Below are 18,675 nucleotides of genomic sequence, written 5' to 3' on the forward strand. Positions count from 1 at the left end.
GAGAATGCAAAAGGGTCCGAGGTTGTCACGGTCGTTGAGGTTATACCACGGCCCGACATGCTTTAGGTTGAGACTCCTCGAAACTAATGTCTTAGTGCCCAAGACCCTTCCTGTCTAGTGAGGTAACGTCGCGTCGCAAGTTTCGAGACGGCACGGGATGAAAGTAGGGCTGATGTCATTCTCCGACCTGAGAAGTGGAAGAGCCAAGGTGAGGCTGATCAGGCCATGTTGTCATCAAACATTTTTTTTCTCGTCAAATTGTGGTGGTGGTGAGGGTCCGGGATTACGACCTCGCGATGCCGCATCCCCCGCGCCCCGCCCCGGCACTGCGGGGCCGCGAAATGGATATGTGACCACCCGGAGGGTTTGCTCCGGGAGAAGAAGATTCCAGCAGGCAAAGCAGAATTTCTGTGCCTTGGCGCTGCGTCTTGTGCCAAACGCGACGACATAACGTATGATACCGTTCCTGCCCACGAAGTAATGAACGTCTACCATGAGTGGGTTCATGTACACATCCTTGCGGCTAGATCCCACATGCAATGCGAAGACCCCCGGCCTTGCATACACTCTAAATTATCACAGCCGGGAGTTCGTGTCATTTGTGGTTGGTCTAGGAAGCGCACAGAAATCGTAGGGTAGATGGTTTGCAATTCACCGAGTTCGATAAGCGCGCGCCTTAGCCTTTTTCGAGGTAGCCGTTCTGATGCTTACACAGTAGGCTGCAATGTCACACTTGGAGGGTGTAAATGCTTCCCCAGGAGATAGTGATGTCCTTACGTCTCTTTCATGTACCAGAAGTTCTGTTTTCAAGCCGGAAGGAAAGTCTGGAGACCCCTGTCTGATCCAAAGCTGAGCGGCACGATTTACCCGCGCAGCACGTACTCTCGACTCCAGCCCCAACCTTGACATACACTCCATATAAACAAAACGTCAAGGCCTTCGTGAAGTCTTTTTGCCAAATACGGCTGCTTCATAGTGTTTTGTGCCCTGTGACTTGAGGAAAGATGAACTGTGTTGTTGCATGGGTTAATGAACGATATGGTCCGGCCAAGATTGCCATACCTTCTTGGAAGGCAACTATGCGACAGACCGAACTTTACCGCCGTCCAGCATCTGCAGTCCAGCCTCGAGTCTTACACTAAAAGGATGCAAACGAACTGCACGAATAAACGGGACCCACTCTTGCTAAATTGAACTGTAGTTTCTGTTTGTCTTGAGGCCCGTCATAATGTCGGAATGCACACAAACAGTTGGCCTTTGGTTGTGAACCCTACAACAGACAACTTGGTTCTTTAGACGTTCTATCTCTACACTTCTAAGCTTTAACTAAAATACAATTGAGAGTATCCACTTGCAAACATCCACATTCTGCCCTAACCTCAAGATTGGTGGGGAAGCTAGCTGATATGGAGCACAATAATTGCAGCTTACAATAACTCAACAAGGAGTTCCAGTCCTTGATAGTCTAGTGGTTAGGATATCTGCTTGTCATGAATCATCGTGCTCGCAGGGGACCGGGGTTCAATTCCCCGTCGAGGAGATCTTTTTGCGTTTTGCACCTTTTACTATTTTGTTTTCTTCGACGATTTACATGATCAGAATTTTGATGCTGCTTCCATTCCGAGCAAAGTCTCCCGATCGAGCGCTCCAATTATGGATTATGGTGTTTGCACACTAGTCAGCCGGTACTTCCGCGAGAACATCGGCGCCCACATGCGCTCCATGAAGAACCCGACCTCCGGGTTGCTGGAGTTCGCCCTCTCAAATTCGGCCAGCGCCTTTTGATATACAGCCTTTGGGAGACTCCGTATGGTTTCCCGTCTGACGGCGAATATCCCACCATGCATGGCGCGTATGGCGGGCGGGTGCCGCCCTCCCAGTAACTTTGTCCAAAATACGCCTGGCGTGTATGGCGCACGCTTCAACGTCTTTATCTGACTCGGCGTGATCCAGAGGGACTGCGATGAACTATTCCAGTTTATCCGCTTCCATTCCGCGACGTCATGGAACAGGCCAGGGTTCAGTGGCGTGACATCGTCCTCGGCGACACGCATCGCCTTCTGGACCATCTGCTTCGTCGTATTGACGGTTGGCGATAAAAGGTCGAAAGGGTCCGCTTGGGAAAAGAGCATAACGTCTTCGAGGGCGTCATAGTGGTTGACGATGTGATAGAGGTGGGTGTGCCCCTCTCGTCCGATGTTCCTGAGGGGGGTGTAGGAGCGGAAGGAGGAGTGCGGGACGCTGTCGTTTGCTTGCGGGACGGAGCCCTTGGCGTAGAGGTAAGTATTTGATGCGACGGGCGCCCAGGGCTCGAGGGACTCTCTGAAGCGTGCGCAGACGATTCCTAGCCTTGGGGGAGAGACGGCCAGAGCTGCCAGAATGGGCAGAGCGTTGATGGCGACCATTGCTACTTATTGTGCTGAATGAAATTCTGGTGGCCCAGATCCATTCTTGAGTGAACGAAGTGAGCTGCATCGTCTGAGGTCAGCAGCTGAACTTAAATAGCTGTGTGACTACGGACATGTGGATAGCCCACTTTGTGAAGCTTTCATCGTGTAATTGGCCATGTATGTATGACCTGATAGAAACTCACTTGAAAGTTTAGAGTTCAAAGAAAAGGCATTTCAAGAGCTGTCTCCGAATTGCAGAAAGGTCTCTTTTAACACGAACGCTGGGCGCTTTTGGCCTGGTTTGTGAACTAGTCCTGCCTCTACACCAATGAATCTATAAATCCGCCAGATGCACACCAATTTCTTGTATGGTTTGCAGCTGCTGAACATCCATGTGCTCTTTCTCGGACTCAACTTCTTCCATTCTTTTCCACCAATACTCGAAAAAGTCTTTAACAGACATCGTATCATCTTGCAGCCTTGAAACAAAGTCTTTCATCAATGTCTCAAGTGTCACTGCCAAATACCTGTCCTCTTCCCGTATCTCTGCAACCTCTGCGTGATCCATCGTTGTTAATAGAGAATTTCCAGGATGGAATGGGTCAAATTGATAACCATCTATTCCGAGATCAAACTCATGAACGCAACAGGTGTGCTGCATGCCAAGTCGGCTGAATGTAATGACTCGAATGAAATCAGAGAGGACATGATCATTGTGTTTGAAAAACATAATAGCCCATTCGGAATGATGTGGAAATTCCCAGGAAGAATCCCAATTGAGATTGGCGAAAGTTCCCCCACAGCCTTTGGCGAACGTTGATGCCGGGCTGCACCCTTGTGTTGTACAATAGCATAAACAAGGATCTGCGGAGGTGTCGCTTAATAATCTTTGTAGTTGAGGAATGCTCCGTTGAAAAGGAATGGTTACCTTCAGGTACCATGTCCTATGTAATCCCAGTGCATAAGTAAGACGGTGTATGACTTGAAACCTAGGGCCCTGTTCTTGCAATCTCGGCATCTTCAGGTAGGAAGAGCATGGCAAAGGATGGTGAATATCCGCACCATGGATCTCGAACCAATCCACAAGATCCAGTATAGACCCGAGACTCAACTTTGGGCTCATCAGATTGATGGTCATCAGAGGGGTGTATCCATTGATGGAGCAATCAGTGTTGTTGAATCCTGATCGGAACAAAGCTTCTGCCAATGTAGCGTTCATGAATCTCGAATGATAAATCGACCCACGGAAGACTCGTTTATATTCCGGAGGTACTTGGATTCCCTTGGCCTCAAGAGTCACCACGACGTTATGGGCGTTTTCCTGTAACATCAACGCGCCGGAGAGACCTAAGCTTCTGGCATCCTCCTTCGAAAGATTCCCAAGGGCAAATTGTAACATTTGGCGCCTACGTGAGGCCAATTCTTCGCTCAGAAGGGAGCAAATCTCGGAACTTTGATAGAGGGGGGTCACTCTGCGAGAAATAAAAAAATTTAACGTGTCTTCGAGGTTGATGCTTGCGTTCTCTCTGAGTAACAGTTTGATGGAGTCAAACTGCTGCAACATGATGGCATGGTTAATTGGTGTCAAGCCTGTCCAATCTGGGATGTCAATAAGTGATCGACAAGCAACTCCACTGAGATCAAATAACAGTTGCAATCCGCTCGGCCAACCAGTCGCAAGGTGGAGTGGCGTTTGTCCATTGAGCCCTGTCTCAAATATTGAAGACGGCGACACAGCCAGCAGGTGGCGTACGTCTACTTCGGATTTTCGGAGTAGAGCACAGGACAAGTCTCCATAGTCGAAGCCTTCGCCTATGTCAGTCTCGAGAGCTTCCGTAGTCGCAAAGCTCTAGGCGGTGTTGCGAGACACATACAATCGAGAGAATTCGCGAGATATTGACCTATTTCCGGAAATATCGAGCGGCCCGCCACCCAATGTTCTTTCGAACAGTATAAATATTGGGCATTGAGATTGATCAGCCTTTTGCTAACTGTGGACGTGGCCAGTTGCTGATCATTGACATCTCCTTGTTGCAGCCTTCCAATCGCTGAGAAGCGCCTCGATGCCCTCGCTTGCAAGAACAACCGCAAAGGTGAGCTTCAGAAACAGAGTCAGTTTTCGCTTCTATTAACGGATTATTGAAAACTTCGAAACGACATACCCTAAATGTCCTGTTTCGTTGAGTGGCACGCCCATAATAACTAAATTTTCAAGAAACTGAGCGAACAGATCGAACATATAGGCCGTCCATGAATCATCGAATATGTAAGCTGCCATCTTTACCACAGTAAGCCATGAGTATTGTGCTCCTAAACAGGGTCAGTCAACTCACATGCAGGAGGTTCCGGTCGAACCCATCCATATCCGTGGGCCAAGCCTTGCGTTCGGCGAATAGAAGGCGAAGTTCTATCAACGCGGACGATAGAGAATCTTGTAACTCTTGACTTGACAACCAACAACGGCTTTTCCTCTCTAACTTGGCCAGGATTTCAAACGATGGCGAGCCGAAGCCCACCACGGCCCGAACTGTAAAATTGGGTTGAACCTGCAAGTCCCTGAAAAAGGCTGAGCGAGAGTATTGAATGCTGACTTTCCACCTGAAGAGACGATTTAAAACCCTGATTTCGCCTTTGATGTCTCGATTCTCCTTGTTTAGGAACGAGAGCACACATCCTTTGTTGTGTCGTGGCCGATGGGCTGAACCAGGATACTGATGTGGGTTTCGCAGTAGAGGTTTACAACTGCAGCGAGACCCCAAGAGATCTGGTTCTGAAGAAACCGCGCTATTCCACGAACTTGTAAGCTGAGTTTCTGATTTTGGAAAGTGCGTCGTGGCTGCTAACTGCCGAGCACCACAATTTGAGGAAACCAAGAACATAGGTGACGGCAATTCGGGAGTTTGATGTCCATCGACGTGAAATCTGATGGTTTTGGTGCTTTCAGAGTTTTCAAGGCGTGCCTGCAGCAGAGTCTCAAACTTGGTCAACTTATCATCCACGACTCTCTCCAACATAGGGAGCAAGGCAGATATCTGATCCTTTGTCCGCTGGCTCTCGGTAAGAATAGCAGAAGTAATTTTGGCAGATTCAGAGATTGTGATCTCACGTAGATCACTAGTAAGGTCACTGCCCAACCATGAGTACGAATTTCACTACGGCAGTCATGAAGGAACTGGAAAACCAACTGGTTCATCAAGAGCAAACAACTTGATAGGGCCGAATGGAACTCTTGCATTTGGGCCCTTAGGCCCTCAAACCTGTCCTTATGAAAAGGATACTGCAGCTGCCTGGCGAGAGCTTTACCATTTTCTTTGAAGCCTTGGATCGTTGTGGGTCGGGAGTACTTCGCCCCTAGTGTCTTGAAGTCTTGGAGGCACATATCGCAGGCACCGAAGCACTCTTGAAGAGTATTTGAGAGTGCCGAGTCAACCTTGCCGCCACCGCTAAGCCGGCTTTTGATGAGATGCAGGAAGGCCTCCAGCCGCTCCGCATGCTGGCCGAGGAGAAGGATGTCGACGTCTCGGGACCGGTAATCTTGGCAATAGATGCTGAGGCCCTTGCAAACCGTGATGCCGAGAGAGACGAGGCCGGCGACGCCGCTCGATACCGAGAACGGATCCATGGAGGAATCAGGCTGCCGGTCCGTAAGGAAGTGGGGAAAGACTTCTATCGTAGCCTGAAAGACGATGGACGTGGATAATTCGCGTTGGAACTCTGGGCGAGTAACCCAACAGTTCGTTCTGTTCTGATGCCGATGCCTCACTTTGACAGGATATGGAAGGGGCTGCGTTGGAAGGGCAAATGATGACTTGCCCAAGACAAGGGCGGGGAAGATCAGACACGGAGATTCAACATTGGTGAGTGCCCATGAGAGTGCCTTGGCTTGACTGTGCTGCAGCACAGCCTGCTCAAAAGTCACAGCAACCATGCCGATTGGTTGCCTTGTTGTTCTGATTGGATACAAAACGTAGCGAATAAAACGCCGACTTTTTATATTTTCTCTCCAATACGCGATTTCAGTATCGTGCTAGAGCTTGCCGTTCCAATGGTAGAGGAATGATGCCTCACTATCAAGGATTGACATTGCATTGCCAAGGCTGAACTATTAGAATAGTCCATGGCCGCATTCATTTCACTGGCCCTTGGACCTCTTTGAAGCGACAAGCCTGAGCAGTGGCTGTTTCAAGGAGTGGAAGGCTTAGCCATTCACCTGATTATCATAATGAAACGGTAAATATAAACAATCACTCAAATTTATCCCCCAACCGTTTGAGCCGATTCCATACAATGATTACAACATACTGAAGTCCCAATGGAGACTTTAGGTCGTTCAACAAGGTAAAGTGCAAGGCGTGCATGTAGATTCCGCACGCCCTGGTGAGAGTGCACAAATCACATGGTAAGATGCATATGTTACAAAAGTGTTGCACGATGAGACTATTCTGAGTGACGAAAAAGCTTGGAGACTCGTAAATGAGGTTGTCATTGTTGATCATATTATGGTAAGCATTAAAAATTTGACCGAAAGAAAGGCGCAGGTGGGTGATTGTTTGTAGTTGAGCCTTTTAAAATCCGGTTGTTTCTGTAAGAAGCGGAAAACTCGCCAGCGCAATAGCATTCCCTAGTTTCTTTTTGTATATATATAATACGCCGCTTAACGTCTCCAGCGCCTCTCCTCTGTGGGACTAGTTTCTTGTATTATTCAGCGTGTGTATACTCTTCCACGGGCCGTCGAAACTGATATAGGGTCGAAAAGGCGCTTGTTTGGGTTGGAAACTCACGCAATATCACCATGTCACTCACCCAAGGTCGCGGGGCCCGAGAGCCATCACTTTCCTTTGGCCTCTACGGTTCTGAGAACATCCCGATGGCCTGCAGATGCATATGAAGGAATACCACAGAGATATAGGCTCAGCTGAAATTTCGCTGTACTTACTTACTTTTGTAACTCGGTGGAATGGGGGAGGTTTCGTTAAGGCATTCTGGGGAACTCACAACCCCCCCCCCTGACCTAGCTTCAAGACTCAATGTAAGAGTGAGACATATTCTAGTTGCTTATCATCTCGTGTAGTTAGGTTCACAAGTACTGGCCAATAACCGAAAGAACAACTACGTGGTGAGGCAGCATGGTTACATTAGCAATGCTGAATATGTTTTCCATCCCCCGGGCAAGGACGCCAGCACACTTTGTTAAACCCCAAACGTATAGATGACGAAGAACAAGGTGATAAAGCAAGGAAGTAATGCAGCCCCCCAAACTTGGAGGTCCCATACCTCAACCTCCGGCTCCAGATCCCAACGTCAAAAAAGAGCTCAGGGCCAAAAAGCGAATGCGCCGAGGGGGAATCGAACCCCCGGCTCCCCGACGCTGCTGGATGGCAACGGAGAATTTTACCACTAAACCATCGGCGCGCTGGCCAGACACTGCCGTGTCCTTGTGTGAGATGCCGGCCGGGAAATTGGGATGATGGTGGGTGTCGAGGCAAGGGGACCATGGTTGTTTTGTGCGTGCGTGCGTGTGTGTGTTCGTGTTCGTGGGTCCGTTTTCCAGCACAAATGTGGAGGATGGAAAAGGGGCCCCCCTCTCTCTCACCCCTTTGGTGCCCACCATACGGGGGGGCGGGGGGAGACTTTCCGTCTCACAACTCGCGGAACGGGCTCCGCATGGTCCACCCACGGCGGTGTAGGGGGCCGCGGTAACTCAAGACGTATGTAGCACTGGTGCTTGACATAGGTCATGAGGGCTGGTTGAAATGGAGACGTAGCGGAAACTGCCATTAGCAACGTCCCACGAATATCAAGAGAGTCAGACCGGGCGGGGGCTCTTCGGTGACCATCGCTGCCATGGCCCGTTTTATGCTCTACAAAAATACACACAAGCACACGCACATATGTGTATATATATATCCCCTCCGATATCAACTTCCCCAAGGGCAAGTTCGGGGGTCTAGTAAGGGCAGACCGTATCAGATCCTTGAAGATGAATGAATACCCAGTTACACCCAACAGGGAGAGTTGGGGGGCACACGGTCTTGGCGATACGGGGAGCACCCTCTAGTAGTTATGTAGGACAAATGCTCGTGACTGACGCTCCGTGTTCCCAACATCGAGCAAGTCTTCGCAGCTAAAAACCAGCGGGCCGCTGCTAGTGGTAAAGAGAGACGGGAGACGAAGGGGGCATACCAGTCAGGCCAAGTGAATGGGACCCGCGACATGCCGAACGCCTCTTCGTCAACAGCTCTCACTCGACATCAACCACCAAGAGAAGTCCGGGGGGAGGGGACAAGCATGGACAGAAAAGTCTTTTAATTCTAAACCCGTATTCTATCTCTCTTCCTCTCTCTCTCTCTCTCTTGCACCTCGCACTCCACACGCTCTCTCTCTCACGCTCTGACACACACCTGCTCCCCTCGCCAACACAACAGCGCTCCTCACCTCCGCGCCTCCTCACCAAGCCCTCGGCCACCGGCGGAATGTGGATGGGTATCAATAGTATATAAATCTCACCGAAGCCTAGCCCTTTTCCTTTTCCTCTCTCCCTCCTCCCTCTTCTCTCCTTCGTCGCCGTCTCTCTCTCTCCCTCTTCTCTCCCCTTCTCGAAACCTCGAACCTCCCTACAATCCACTTTCGTTACCTCCCCCCCCTTTTTCATCTGTCCTCCAGACCATCTGTCGATAAACAGCGGAAAAGACTTTAACCAGGGCATATCGTCTCGGCATGAACAGTCGAAACGCCGAGCCCGGGGGGAGATACGTGTTGAAAAAGAAAGGGAAAAAAGAAGAATAAAAGAATAAAAAAAGGATAAAAAGGGGGAGGAGGGTTGGGTTTCAAGGAAAATAAGAAGCAAATGCGCAAACGCCAGGCATGGATATGAATCTCGAAAAAAACGCCTGACGGTGTGTAAAGATGCTCCTCCCCCCCTGCGCGGACAAGTAAGAAAAAAACTATTCGGCAATGGAAAAAAAACTCGGGTACTCGGGAATGGTGATGAAGAACAATTTTTTGAATCGCTACGATTACACATTTATAATCGGCAGGGCAGCTGGTATCTGTCTGCCTCGGGGTGCTCCTCGCGGCTCTGCCGGGGGGTCACTGGATATTCAAATACGCTCTCCGCGTCGGGGGGGTACAGCTCGTCTCCCAGGACTCGGCGTCGCCACGACCCTCCTCATGAGGTGACACGCGCCGGGTGGGATACGCTGACCAGAATGCTGCGGGAGCTCTGTAGGGTACAAAGGAAACTTGACCGTGGTGCGCTCTCAGGGCATCGTCCTTCGGGGACGATTGCGATGGTCGGGTGGAAAATGTCGATAAATACATCTAATGATGGCCGATGCCGTGAATGGAATTAGGAGACTCGTAACGTCGTCGGAGGCACGCCTCGCGGTTTGGAAGGGGGTATGTCGAGGTAATGTAGACACGAATATATGGCACTAGTGGTGGTGGCGGCTGCAGCTGCAGTCGGGACACGCGCAAAGTATGCGGCTTTCACATGACGACGCAGCAGCCACAGCCTCCGCTCTTCTTCTTGCTGCCACCCATGGACATGCCGGCGGCGGTGGAGGGCCGGTCGGGCACGCGAGTGATGGTCTGGGGCTCGGCGGGTTGGGGAGGCGGCATGACGGGGCTCATGGGGCTGCGAGGGCTCGGCAGCGGGCTGGTCGGGTGCTTGTCCGAGATCTTGGGCATGGTCGAGTACGACGTCGTCTGCTTGATGCTCGGGGCCGTGGGGCTCTGCGCCGTTGGGCTCTTGGGGGCGTCCCCCTTGAGCGGCCACTCGTCGTGCTGCTGCTTCTCTTCTTCCGGGGGGGTAGTGCTTGGTCCGTTCTCGGGCGGCTTGAGGAGGCCGTCCGCCGTGAGCGGACGGAACTCCTTGTCGTAGATGCTGCCGTACTTGCCCTCCCGCTCCCACTGTTCTTGCTGCAGGCGCCTGGCGACGGTCGGGAGGAGCTGCTGTTCGGGGGGGAGGCGGGGATCGGGGCGGTAGGACCCGATCATCCATGGCGGGTCGCCCTCGGGCTTCTTGACGCCGGGAGACAGCTCCCCGGACCTCGTCGTCGGCCGCAAGGTCCCGGATATGCTGCTCGTAGAATCCTTGCCGCCGCGGGCCTTGGTCCTGCCAGCGGGCTTGGTCTGGGTCGACGTCTTCCGGTTGTTCACCGAGGCGCCGCTGTTCTTCCGAGGAGACACGTCGGTCAGGTTGCGCTTTGCGGGCTGCAGGGTCGACGTGGCGCCGAGCGTGTTGGCGCTGCCGCTCCTCGGCCGGGGTTTCGGGTAGGCCATCATCTCGAGCTCGCTGCCGCCGCTCCGTCTCCGCCCGGACGGGGCGTTCCTCTCGAGGTAGAATTCGGGGATGGGAGCGGGGCTGGCCTTGGCGACGGGTATCTTGGAGCCGTTCTTCTTCTCGCCGAGCGAGGTCCAGTAGACCTCGTCGCCCTCGGTGGCAATCTCTTCGGGTAGACGCAGGTCCCAGCTCGGGACCTCGTGGTCGGGGACCCTGAACTCGGGCGAGGTCGAGTTCTTCCTCGACCTCGGGGGAGGCATGTCCTCGTCGGGGGCGGCGGACGTGGTCCTCCTGGAGCTCCCGTTGAGCTTCTCCTCGCTGCGGCCCCTGCGCGGCCTGCTGCTCGCGCGCGCTCTCGGCAATGTGATGCCGGCGGCCTGGAGCTCCTGACTCTCGATCCGGGCCAGCTTGTCCCGGTGAATCCATTTGGAGTCGTCGGCCGGGGCGTCGGCCAGGTCGTTTGTGGATCGCTTCTCGGCCACTCCGCCCTTCCCCCCAAATACGTCGTCCGGGTTGTTCCACCCCGGCTTCGATGTGTCGTGATCGCGTCGGTTGGTCCTGTCCCACGTCTTGGAGCCCTTGTTCAGGGACAGGTTGTCGCTGGAGGCCTTCTTTCGCGGGGGCGGTAGCGGCTCGAAGCCGTATTCGTAAATGTTGGCCGAGTTGCCGTTCTGGGTCAGGGGTACGCGGTTGGGCTGGATGTTTTTGTCCAGAGACTTGATGTTTTGGGGATTCTGCGGCGGCGGGATGTCAGCGTTGGGGAGGGGCGGGAGGTCGCATGATGCGATGGGGGTGCAATCAGAGAAGCCAATTGCGGAGAGGTGAGGAGAGGAGAGGATAGGAACGAGACGGCAGGCAGCTCCCAACTTACCTCCATGTCGGCGGCCGTGTAGTTATTCCAGGCACTCTGGTTCCCATTGCCGTGGCTGCTGCTGGGGGGAGTGATTGTGTTGGCGGTCGCTGACGCGGCGGACATGGCGGCCATCGCGTCGTCTGGAGAGCTGGAGGCCCCAGCAAGCTCCAGACTATGGTGTGCGGGACGATACGAGGTTTGGTCAGCTCTCGGGGCAGAGCAGCTTCTCTGCGGGATTCGAGGGATTCAATGTCGGGGCCGAGGACGAGATGGAATGGCGGCGCGTCGAGGGCAGGAGAGAAGCGAACGAAGGATGGCGGTGGGCGGGAACGGGAGATTGAAATTGCGTCGTTCGGCGAATTGGCCTAGGGTGGCTGGTATGCTGCGGTGGTGGTAGTCTACCGGAGCGGCGAGGCGGGCTTATTAGGAGGCGCTCAGAAGCGCGGGCGGCGGCAAGGCCCAGAGGCAGAAGGACACACACAATCAGCGGGCAGGGCAAGCGAGGGCCCCAGAAAGTCGAAACAAAGGAAAACGAGATGGCGTCAGGGCGGAATTGCCGACCGGAGGACGGGGCCGGGAGACAAGAGGTCAAGGAGCGTGGTGGTGAAGGGTGGGATTGGGGGGGTCGAACGAAATGGTGGAGGGGGGAATGGCGCGCAGCTTTCAGCGGGAGGCCATTCGCAGCAAATGGAGAAGAAGGAGAGTAGTAAGAGATGGTGGTGGTGGTGGTGGTGGTTGAAGCTGGATGTCTTGCCGTGTGTGCGTCTTTGCTGTCTTTGGATGCGGCCGGTCCTCTTTCTCTTGTCGGCGAGGAATCCACAGTGCCAGTGTCTCTCCGCAACGCAGACAACACAAACGACAGGAAAGAAAGACAAGATAAAACGACCAGGACGGAGCTGGATGGGATGGATGGATGGATGGACGGATAGGCGAGAGAGAGAGGAGAGAGGAGAGTGGAGAAGAGACGGCGCCGCACAGGCGCACAGGCGCACAGGCGCAGAGAGAGGAGGAGGTGGTGCACGCACGCACGCACACACTTACTCTCGCATACTATGTACATAGACACACATACGGCACGGCACATACATGGCTACATATCCGTACATGGATGGGATAAGACGCAGACAGGGCACAGTGCGAGGGCAGGCATTTGGGGGCAGGCAGATCTGATCTAGTATAGCACACACAGCATAGCAAGCAGGTAGGTCTACGAATCGGTCAGTCTGGCTGGCATGGCACGGCAGCATGGCATGGCATGGTGTAGTTGATCTGGCCCGGTATGGCATAGTATCGCATGGTCCGGTCCGGCCTGGTCTGATACTAACTACTATTACTACTTACTGCCACTCTCTTCTTTCTCCTCTCGCCTCGGCGCCGGGACACACCCTTTTTTTGGACATTTGTTTTTTTGTTTTCCTCTTTTCGTTTTTATTTTTATTTTTTTATTTTCGTACTCCAACCCGTTAGGCCTTGCTCTCCTCTCCTCTCCTCTCCTCCTCAGAGGCCACACCAGTACACACTGGGCCTAGCGGGCTTCCGGGTTGAGGGGATGGCATGGGCCCCTGGTTGGTCGGACCCCAGTCCAATTAGGGGGACGAGACCCGCATGTGCAAGGCGTGGGATTCCCTCTTTCGGGGAGCGGCGGACGCTGATAGGAAGGGAACGAGGCTCCTGGGAGGCGGCGAATGAGACAAGAGGGACGTCAGGCCCAATGCAGCAGCCCTGTTGGGGGTGCTATCCGTCGCAGGCTCTCGGGCAAGGCATGGAGGGTAAATAATAAAATTAAACAAGATATGCTGCCGGGAGCAGAGTTGCATCTGCCAATCTTTTGGTCCCAACGGCGCGCCATTTGCGTAGCAATGGGCCTTTATTTTGTGTTTTGTGTTTTGTATTTTGTATTTTGTATTTTTGCATCTGACATGCCCTTGTATTTTTCTGCCCCTCTCGCCGTCATTCCCCACTCGGTCCATTTCTTTCTTTCTGTGTATCTGTGCGTGTATCTGTGTGAGTGAGTGAGTGAGTGACTGTGTGTATATCTCAATCTACATATATATATATCTATATCTATATATACATCTATATATCTCTGCATCTATGTACAAGCATCTGTACGCAATCATGCACGGCATCATACCAATCATACCCAAATACCCGTACGCTTGGGCTGGTTGGTCGGCTGACTCGGCGAGCAAGCCAACAGCAGGAGAGAGTGAGAGTGATTGAGTAAGTAAGTGAGTGAGTGAGTGCGAGCGAATGAGTGCGAGCGAATGAGTGCGAGAACGACCCCAGCCACTCAATCAGTATCCGCAATGCACGCAAAGTATCTACGGCCTGAAGATAAGTGAGGGCGAGTGAGTATGAGGAAGAGGACGAGAATGAGCGGAAAGACTGCCCGCGCTCGACATGGACGCCGTCCCTCATCCCATTGGATCGACGGCCGGCAAAGATGCGACGACGGCGCCGGATGCGCTTCGCTTCCATCCATGTATGCTCCTCGCCTCTGCCTCTCCGGCGGCAGACGCACAATGCACGATGCACGACTGCTGCAAAAGGCGGGCCAATGGCTGCTGCGAGGCGTCGATTCACGAGACCAGACCTGCTCGGTTCCGCTCAAACGGCCCACTCTGGGCTCGTGTGACGAAGCATCGTATCGCAGGCAGACGGACGGACGGACAGGCAGACAGACACATCAAGTGAAGCCGTGGAAAGGGGGAGTGCATGGCGCAGCTCCAGAAGGCCGCGGAACAGCTCAACATCGCCCGCTTCTGCAGCACCCGACAGGCAGCGAGAGGGCGAGAGGCGGACAGCACAGGGACCGGGTCCCTACTTACATCGTAGCCGCGACACTTTGACAACATGAAAAGAAAGGAAAAAAAAAGAAATGTTGCCGAGACAGTGTATCAACGGGGGGAGGGGAGCCACCCACTCAGACAACTGCCACCCGCCCAGCCCCTTACCTATTAGGCAGTCAGTCTAGAAAACCGCCGTTTCTCTCCTGCTCTGAGGCTATTCCCACCAGCAACAAACTGCCGCCCCCCAGCCCCAGTGGCACTAGCAGAGCCCGGCACGCGCATGTCCACACCGCACCACGCCCAGAGACAACGGCGACAACGCCCCCCTATAACAATAAGGAGACTTTTTTTTTAACGGCATGATGCCGGTTCGGGGGCTTGTAATTGCGGTGGGGGTGCAGTGAGTGCGAGTGGGCGCGCGGCCGTTGAAGAACGATGGGTCATAGTCGAAGGGGGCGGCCCAGGATGGCTTGCTGCACAGCAAATTCAATTGCCCAAACCGCAGACAGACATACCCACACAGAGAGAGAAACAGAGGGAGAGGGCCAATTTGGGGATGTGCTTAGCATAACTAATAAGCTCCAACATTCGTCGTCCGTCGCCCGCCATCCAGGGCTCATCCCATCCAGGGCCGGGCCAGCGCACCCGGGTGACCCAAATTCAACGTCACCTGGGGAGAGGCGTCGGGGTCTGCGACATGGGACATTCGTCAGCCCTCCCGCCGTGTTTGTTTGTTTATTTCATGTTGTGGGCATAGCTCTGCCTTTTGTGATGACTCCCCGAGTTGAGGAGCAAAGTCTCAGTCGTAAACATTGGGGGAGAGCAGAGGGGGGGAGGGAGGCATCGTCGGTGAACAACTCACAACCTCAGGCATATTTCGACTTGTGCAATCTCTCTCGGCCATCTGGGCGGTGGCGCACTGTGCCGGACCCCTTCTAGACCACCCCGGCATCGTTCATTTGCGCCTCCTGGCCCAGCAATTAATCCCAGATACCACGAGCCAGGAACCTCAACCGTCTGTGCCCCGTCAGCCTCTCAGGTCGCTGTCTGTCTGTGTCTGACTGACTGTCTGTCTCTGTCTCTGTCTCTGTCTCTGTCTCTGTCTGTCTCGCAGGTCTTGCAAGTCTCAGTTTCAGTCATGGTCTCAATCTCTCAATCTCTCAATCTTACTCTCTCTCACTCTCTCTCTCACGCACACTCACACACACTCTCTCGCCATCTCAAATCTCTCAGTCTCTTCTAATCAATCTATTAACCTTTCAGTCTCCCAATCTCGTCCACCACCTCAAATCTCTCGCCCATCGCCTCGGCTTCTCACTGCCGCCTCTCTCTCACTCGCCCCCCCGTAACAACTGCCGCCGCATGGACCCCTTTAGAGCTTTGTGACGTGACGTTTTCTTCCTCTCCCCGTCGAATTGGAAGTCCATGCTTCGCATTTGGGGGCGTTCTTGAATGTCTTTCGTATCTGCGTCTGCACCTGTCTCCTGCAGGACGAGACTCGTTATTTTCCTTCTTCCCCCGTCCGTCCGCCCGCCCGCCGCGTCTGTCTTTGCATCTGACCATTCCATCAGACAGACGGCCGACCAAATGTCTCTCGCGTCTCTGCCCTTGGCCGTGTTTCCCGTCCTTTCCCCCCCGACCCTCTCTCGTTGAACCGCCTGCGCCCCCCCTCATCCCTTCCCCCCCTCTGCCGCCTCCCCATTCGTACATTGTACCGGTAGTCTCGTTGAGCCTTTTTCTGCAACTTTTGGTCGAGGACGGGTCCTCCTTTCACCGCCCATCCCAGCCAATGGCGGCGGTTCGTCCGCTGGCCGCCTGTCCTCGACCACTCCGGCCTGGATCTCGCATGACGGAGACATATTCGCCGGCCCCGCATCCGACCAAGCTTCCTAGGCACTGAGACGTCGTGCCCACACAAACCCCCCGAGGGGCCTGGGTCGGCGCAAATAGTGCACACACAATCGCCACGCCCGAATGGCGGCCACACCGAGCTGGGCTAAGGGGGGGGGGGGGGGGGGTGAGGAGGACACCGGACTCCCATCTCGTTCGAAATCCAAATCTCCCTTTTTTTTCCTTCTAGAAGGGGACCGGGGGACCCGGCCCTCATCTCATCTCATCAAAAGTCGGCAGGGGGGCCCAAAGCCAGATCGTCCTCTGGGCCTCTCTGGAAATTTCCGACATCTGGCCGTTGACAGTGAACGAATCCGCCCCCGGGGATGGGATGGGAAGCGCACGGCCAGAGACGCCAAACAACCCCCGTCCTACTCTCCGCGAGTAATAATATATCCAGTGCTGGATTATGTATGTTCATTATCCGAGCTGTTTCAAGTGAAGGGCCGCGCACAAACATTCTCATTCCAACCAGTCATTTTGAGCCCCCTAAAAATTTAAACACAAGCGGGAAAAAGCCTCGCATCACAAAAACTCTCTCTTGCCTGTGCCAGCCAGTGAGAGTGCCATGCCCCCCGTGTGGCCCCTCTGTAGGCAGCAGCAGCAGCAGTAGCAGCCGTAGCAGCCGTAGCACAATTTAGCCCGTCCGCTCTCCTGCACAACACGACACGCAACACGACACAATACAACCTCTGCCGATCTGCCCCCGTCCCTCTTCTCCCCCCCCCCTATACCTCGCACATTGGTGCCGTGTCAGAACCGCTAGCCCCCCGGTCCAACTGGACCTCTCGCCCGCCCACACGCTTTCCCGAGCTCCCCGGCCCCTCACCTGCCGGCCGCCGGAGGCCCGCCGGCGCGCTCCCCGATCCATGCCCAACGTCGCCGGGCACGCCAAACATGGACCACGGCGGCGCCCAGCAGCAGCAGCAGCAGCTAGAGGACGAGGAGCAAGCGCACCGTCAACCTGCACTGCTGCGGAGGACCCGGTTCGTCTGCGTCTCCGACACCCACAACACCGCCGTCAAGCTGCCAAAGGGGGACGTGCTGATCCACGCGGGGGACCTGACAAACCAGGGCAGCTATTCCGAGGTACGTGCGTCCGGGAGTGTGTACGTGCGTGCGAGTGTGCGTGCGTGCTCTTGTCGACGAGACAGACAGACGGGAGCTTCCCTGCTGTCGTCGAGTTCACATGGCCCGTTCGAGAGCCCACGCGGGAGATATTCGGGGTCCTGGTGCACTAGCAGAGCGATGGAGAGCTCTGATTCCGGGATCTTCGCGGCAGAGGGGGTGTTGCGTCTAGATGAACCACGAAGAGCGCCAGTGTTCATCATTCTCGCCCACCTTTTATTTTATTTTATTTATAACACCGTTTTTGGGGTTTCGAGAGCATCCGAGGACTGACATTCGTCGCTAGTTGTCCCGGGCTGTGCAATGGCTCGAAAAGGCCGACTTTGAGGCCAAGATTGTCATCGCAGGTAACAAGAACACACAAACCCCATCCCCATGCCCATTCCCTCGCCGTCCTTGCCGCTCATCCGTTCGGGGAGCTCGAGTGTGATCCGGTCTGACCCCGTCCTTCCGCCGCCAGGGAACCACGACCTGACCCTGGACCCCCGGTTCTACGCCGAGCACGGCGGCCGCCTCCACAACCAGGCGCCGCAGTCCCCGGGGGCCTGCGCGGCGCTGCTCGCCGGCTCGCCGACGATCACCTACCTGGACCACGCGTCGGCGACGGTGCGCCTCGGGTCGCCGTCCGGCCCGCGCACGACCTTCACCGTCTTCGGCTCGCCGTACTCGCCGCGCAACGGCCTCTGGGCCTTCGGCTACGACGCGCCCGGGCACGGCGGCGTGGGCGACGCCGCGGACCCCCCGACGCTGTGGGACGGCATCCCGCTCGACGCCGACGTCGTGGTCACGCACACCCCGCCGCGCACGCACTGCGACGGGTCCCGCGCCCGCTCCGCCGCCGGGTGCGAGGCGCTGAGGCGCGCCCTGTGGCGGGTGCGCCCGCGGCTCGCCGTGTGCGGGCACGTCCACGAGGGCCGTGGGGCGGAGCGCGTGCGCTGGGACCTGGCCAGCGGCGCGCCGGCCTTCCGGGAGGAGGGCGCGGAGGCGTGGGACGACCCGGGGCGGGAGGGGAACAAGCAGTCCCTCGTCGACCTGTCCGCCAGGGGCGGGAAGCCCTTGCTCAACGACGGGTCGCGTCCGTCGGCAGACACCGAGGTCAACGTTGCGGACGCCGGCAGCTTGGACATGAGCACCGCGGGGGCCGGGCTCGGCGAGGCCCCGGGCCCGGATCCGGCGCGGGCTGACGCCGCTGTCGGCGCCGCGATGGCCGGACGTCTGGGCCGGCGCGAGACGTGCGTGGTCAACTGCGCCATCATGGCCAAGAGCTACCCCCACGTCGGCGGGAAGACGGTCAACAAGCCCATCGTCGTCGACCTGGACCTGCCGGTGTGGCGGTGA

General features: G+C 55.2%; 3 protein-coding genes across 3 annotated transcripts; 1 reads left to right on the forward strand and 2 right to left on the reverse strand.

Moving 5' to 3' along the window:
- Positions 1 to 1,658: 1,658 nt before the first annotated feature.
- Positions 1,659 to 2,405, reverse strand: EsH8_IX_000810 (uncharacterized protein; the record flags this gene model as incomplete). The annotated part of the gene is made up of 1 exon (XM_083267146.1): positions 1,659 to 2,405. One exon carries the CDS (start codon positions 2,403 to 2,405, stop codon positions 1,659 to 1,661), a length of 747 nt encoding a protein of 248 aa, XP_083130711.1.
- Positions 2,406 to 9,878: 7,473 nt separating this feature from the next.
- EsH8_IX_000811 (uncharacterized protein) lies at positions 9,879 to 11,659 on the reverse strand (the record flags this gene model as incomplete). Its single annotated transcript, XM_083267147.1, has 2 exons — positions 9,879 to 11,408; positions 11,546 to 11,659. The coding sequence occupies 2 exons, from the start codon at positions 11,657 to 11,659 to the stop codon at positions 9,879 to 9,881; spliced, it is 1,644 nt and encodes a 547-aa protein (XP_083130712.1).
- Positions 11,660 to 17,106: 5,447 nt separating this feature from the next.
- Positions 17,107 to 18,675, forward strand: EsH8_IX_000812 (Metallo-dependent phosphatase-like protein; the record flags this gene model as incomplete). The annotated part of the gene is made up of 3 exons (XM_083267148.1): positions 17,107 to 17,298; positions 17,624 to 17,684; positions 17,798 to 18,675. The coding sequence occupies 3 exons, from the start codon at positions 17,107 to 17,109 to the stop codon at positions 18,673 to 18,675; spliced, it is 1,131 nt and encodes a 376-aa protein (XP_083130713.1).

Source organism: Colletotrichum jinshuiense, chromosome 9, assembly GCF_051148585.1.
Source record: "Colletotrichum jinshuiense chromosome 9, complete sequence".
NCBI lineage: Eukaryota > Fungi > Ascomycota > Sordariomycetes > Glomerellales > Glomerellaceae > Colletotrichum > Colletotrichum jinshuiense.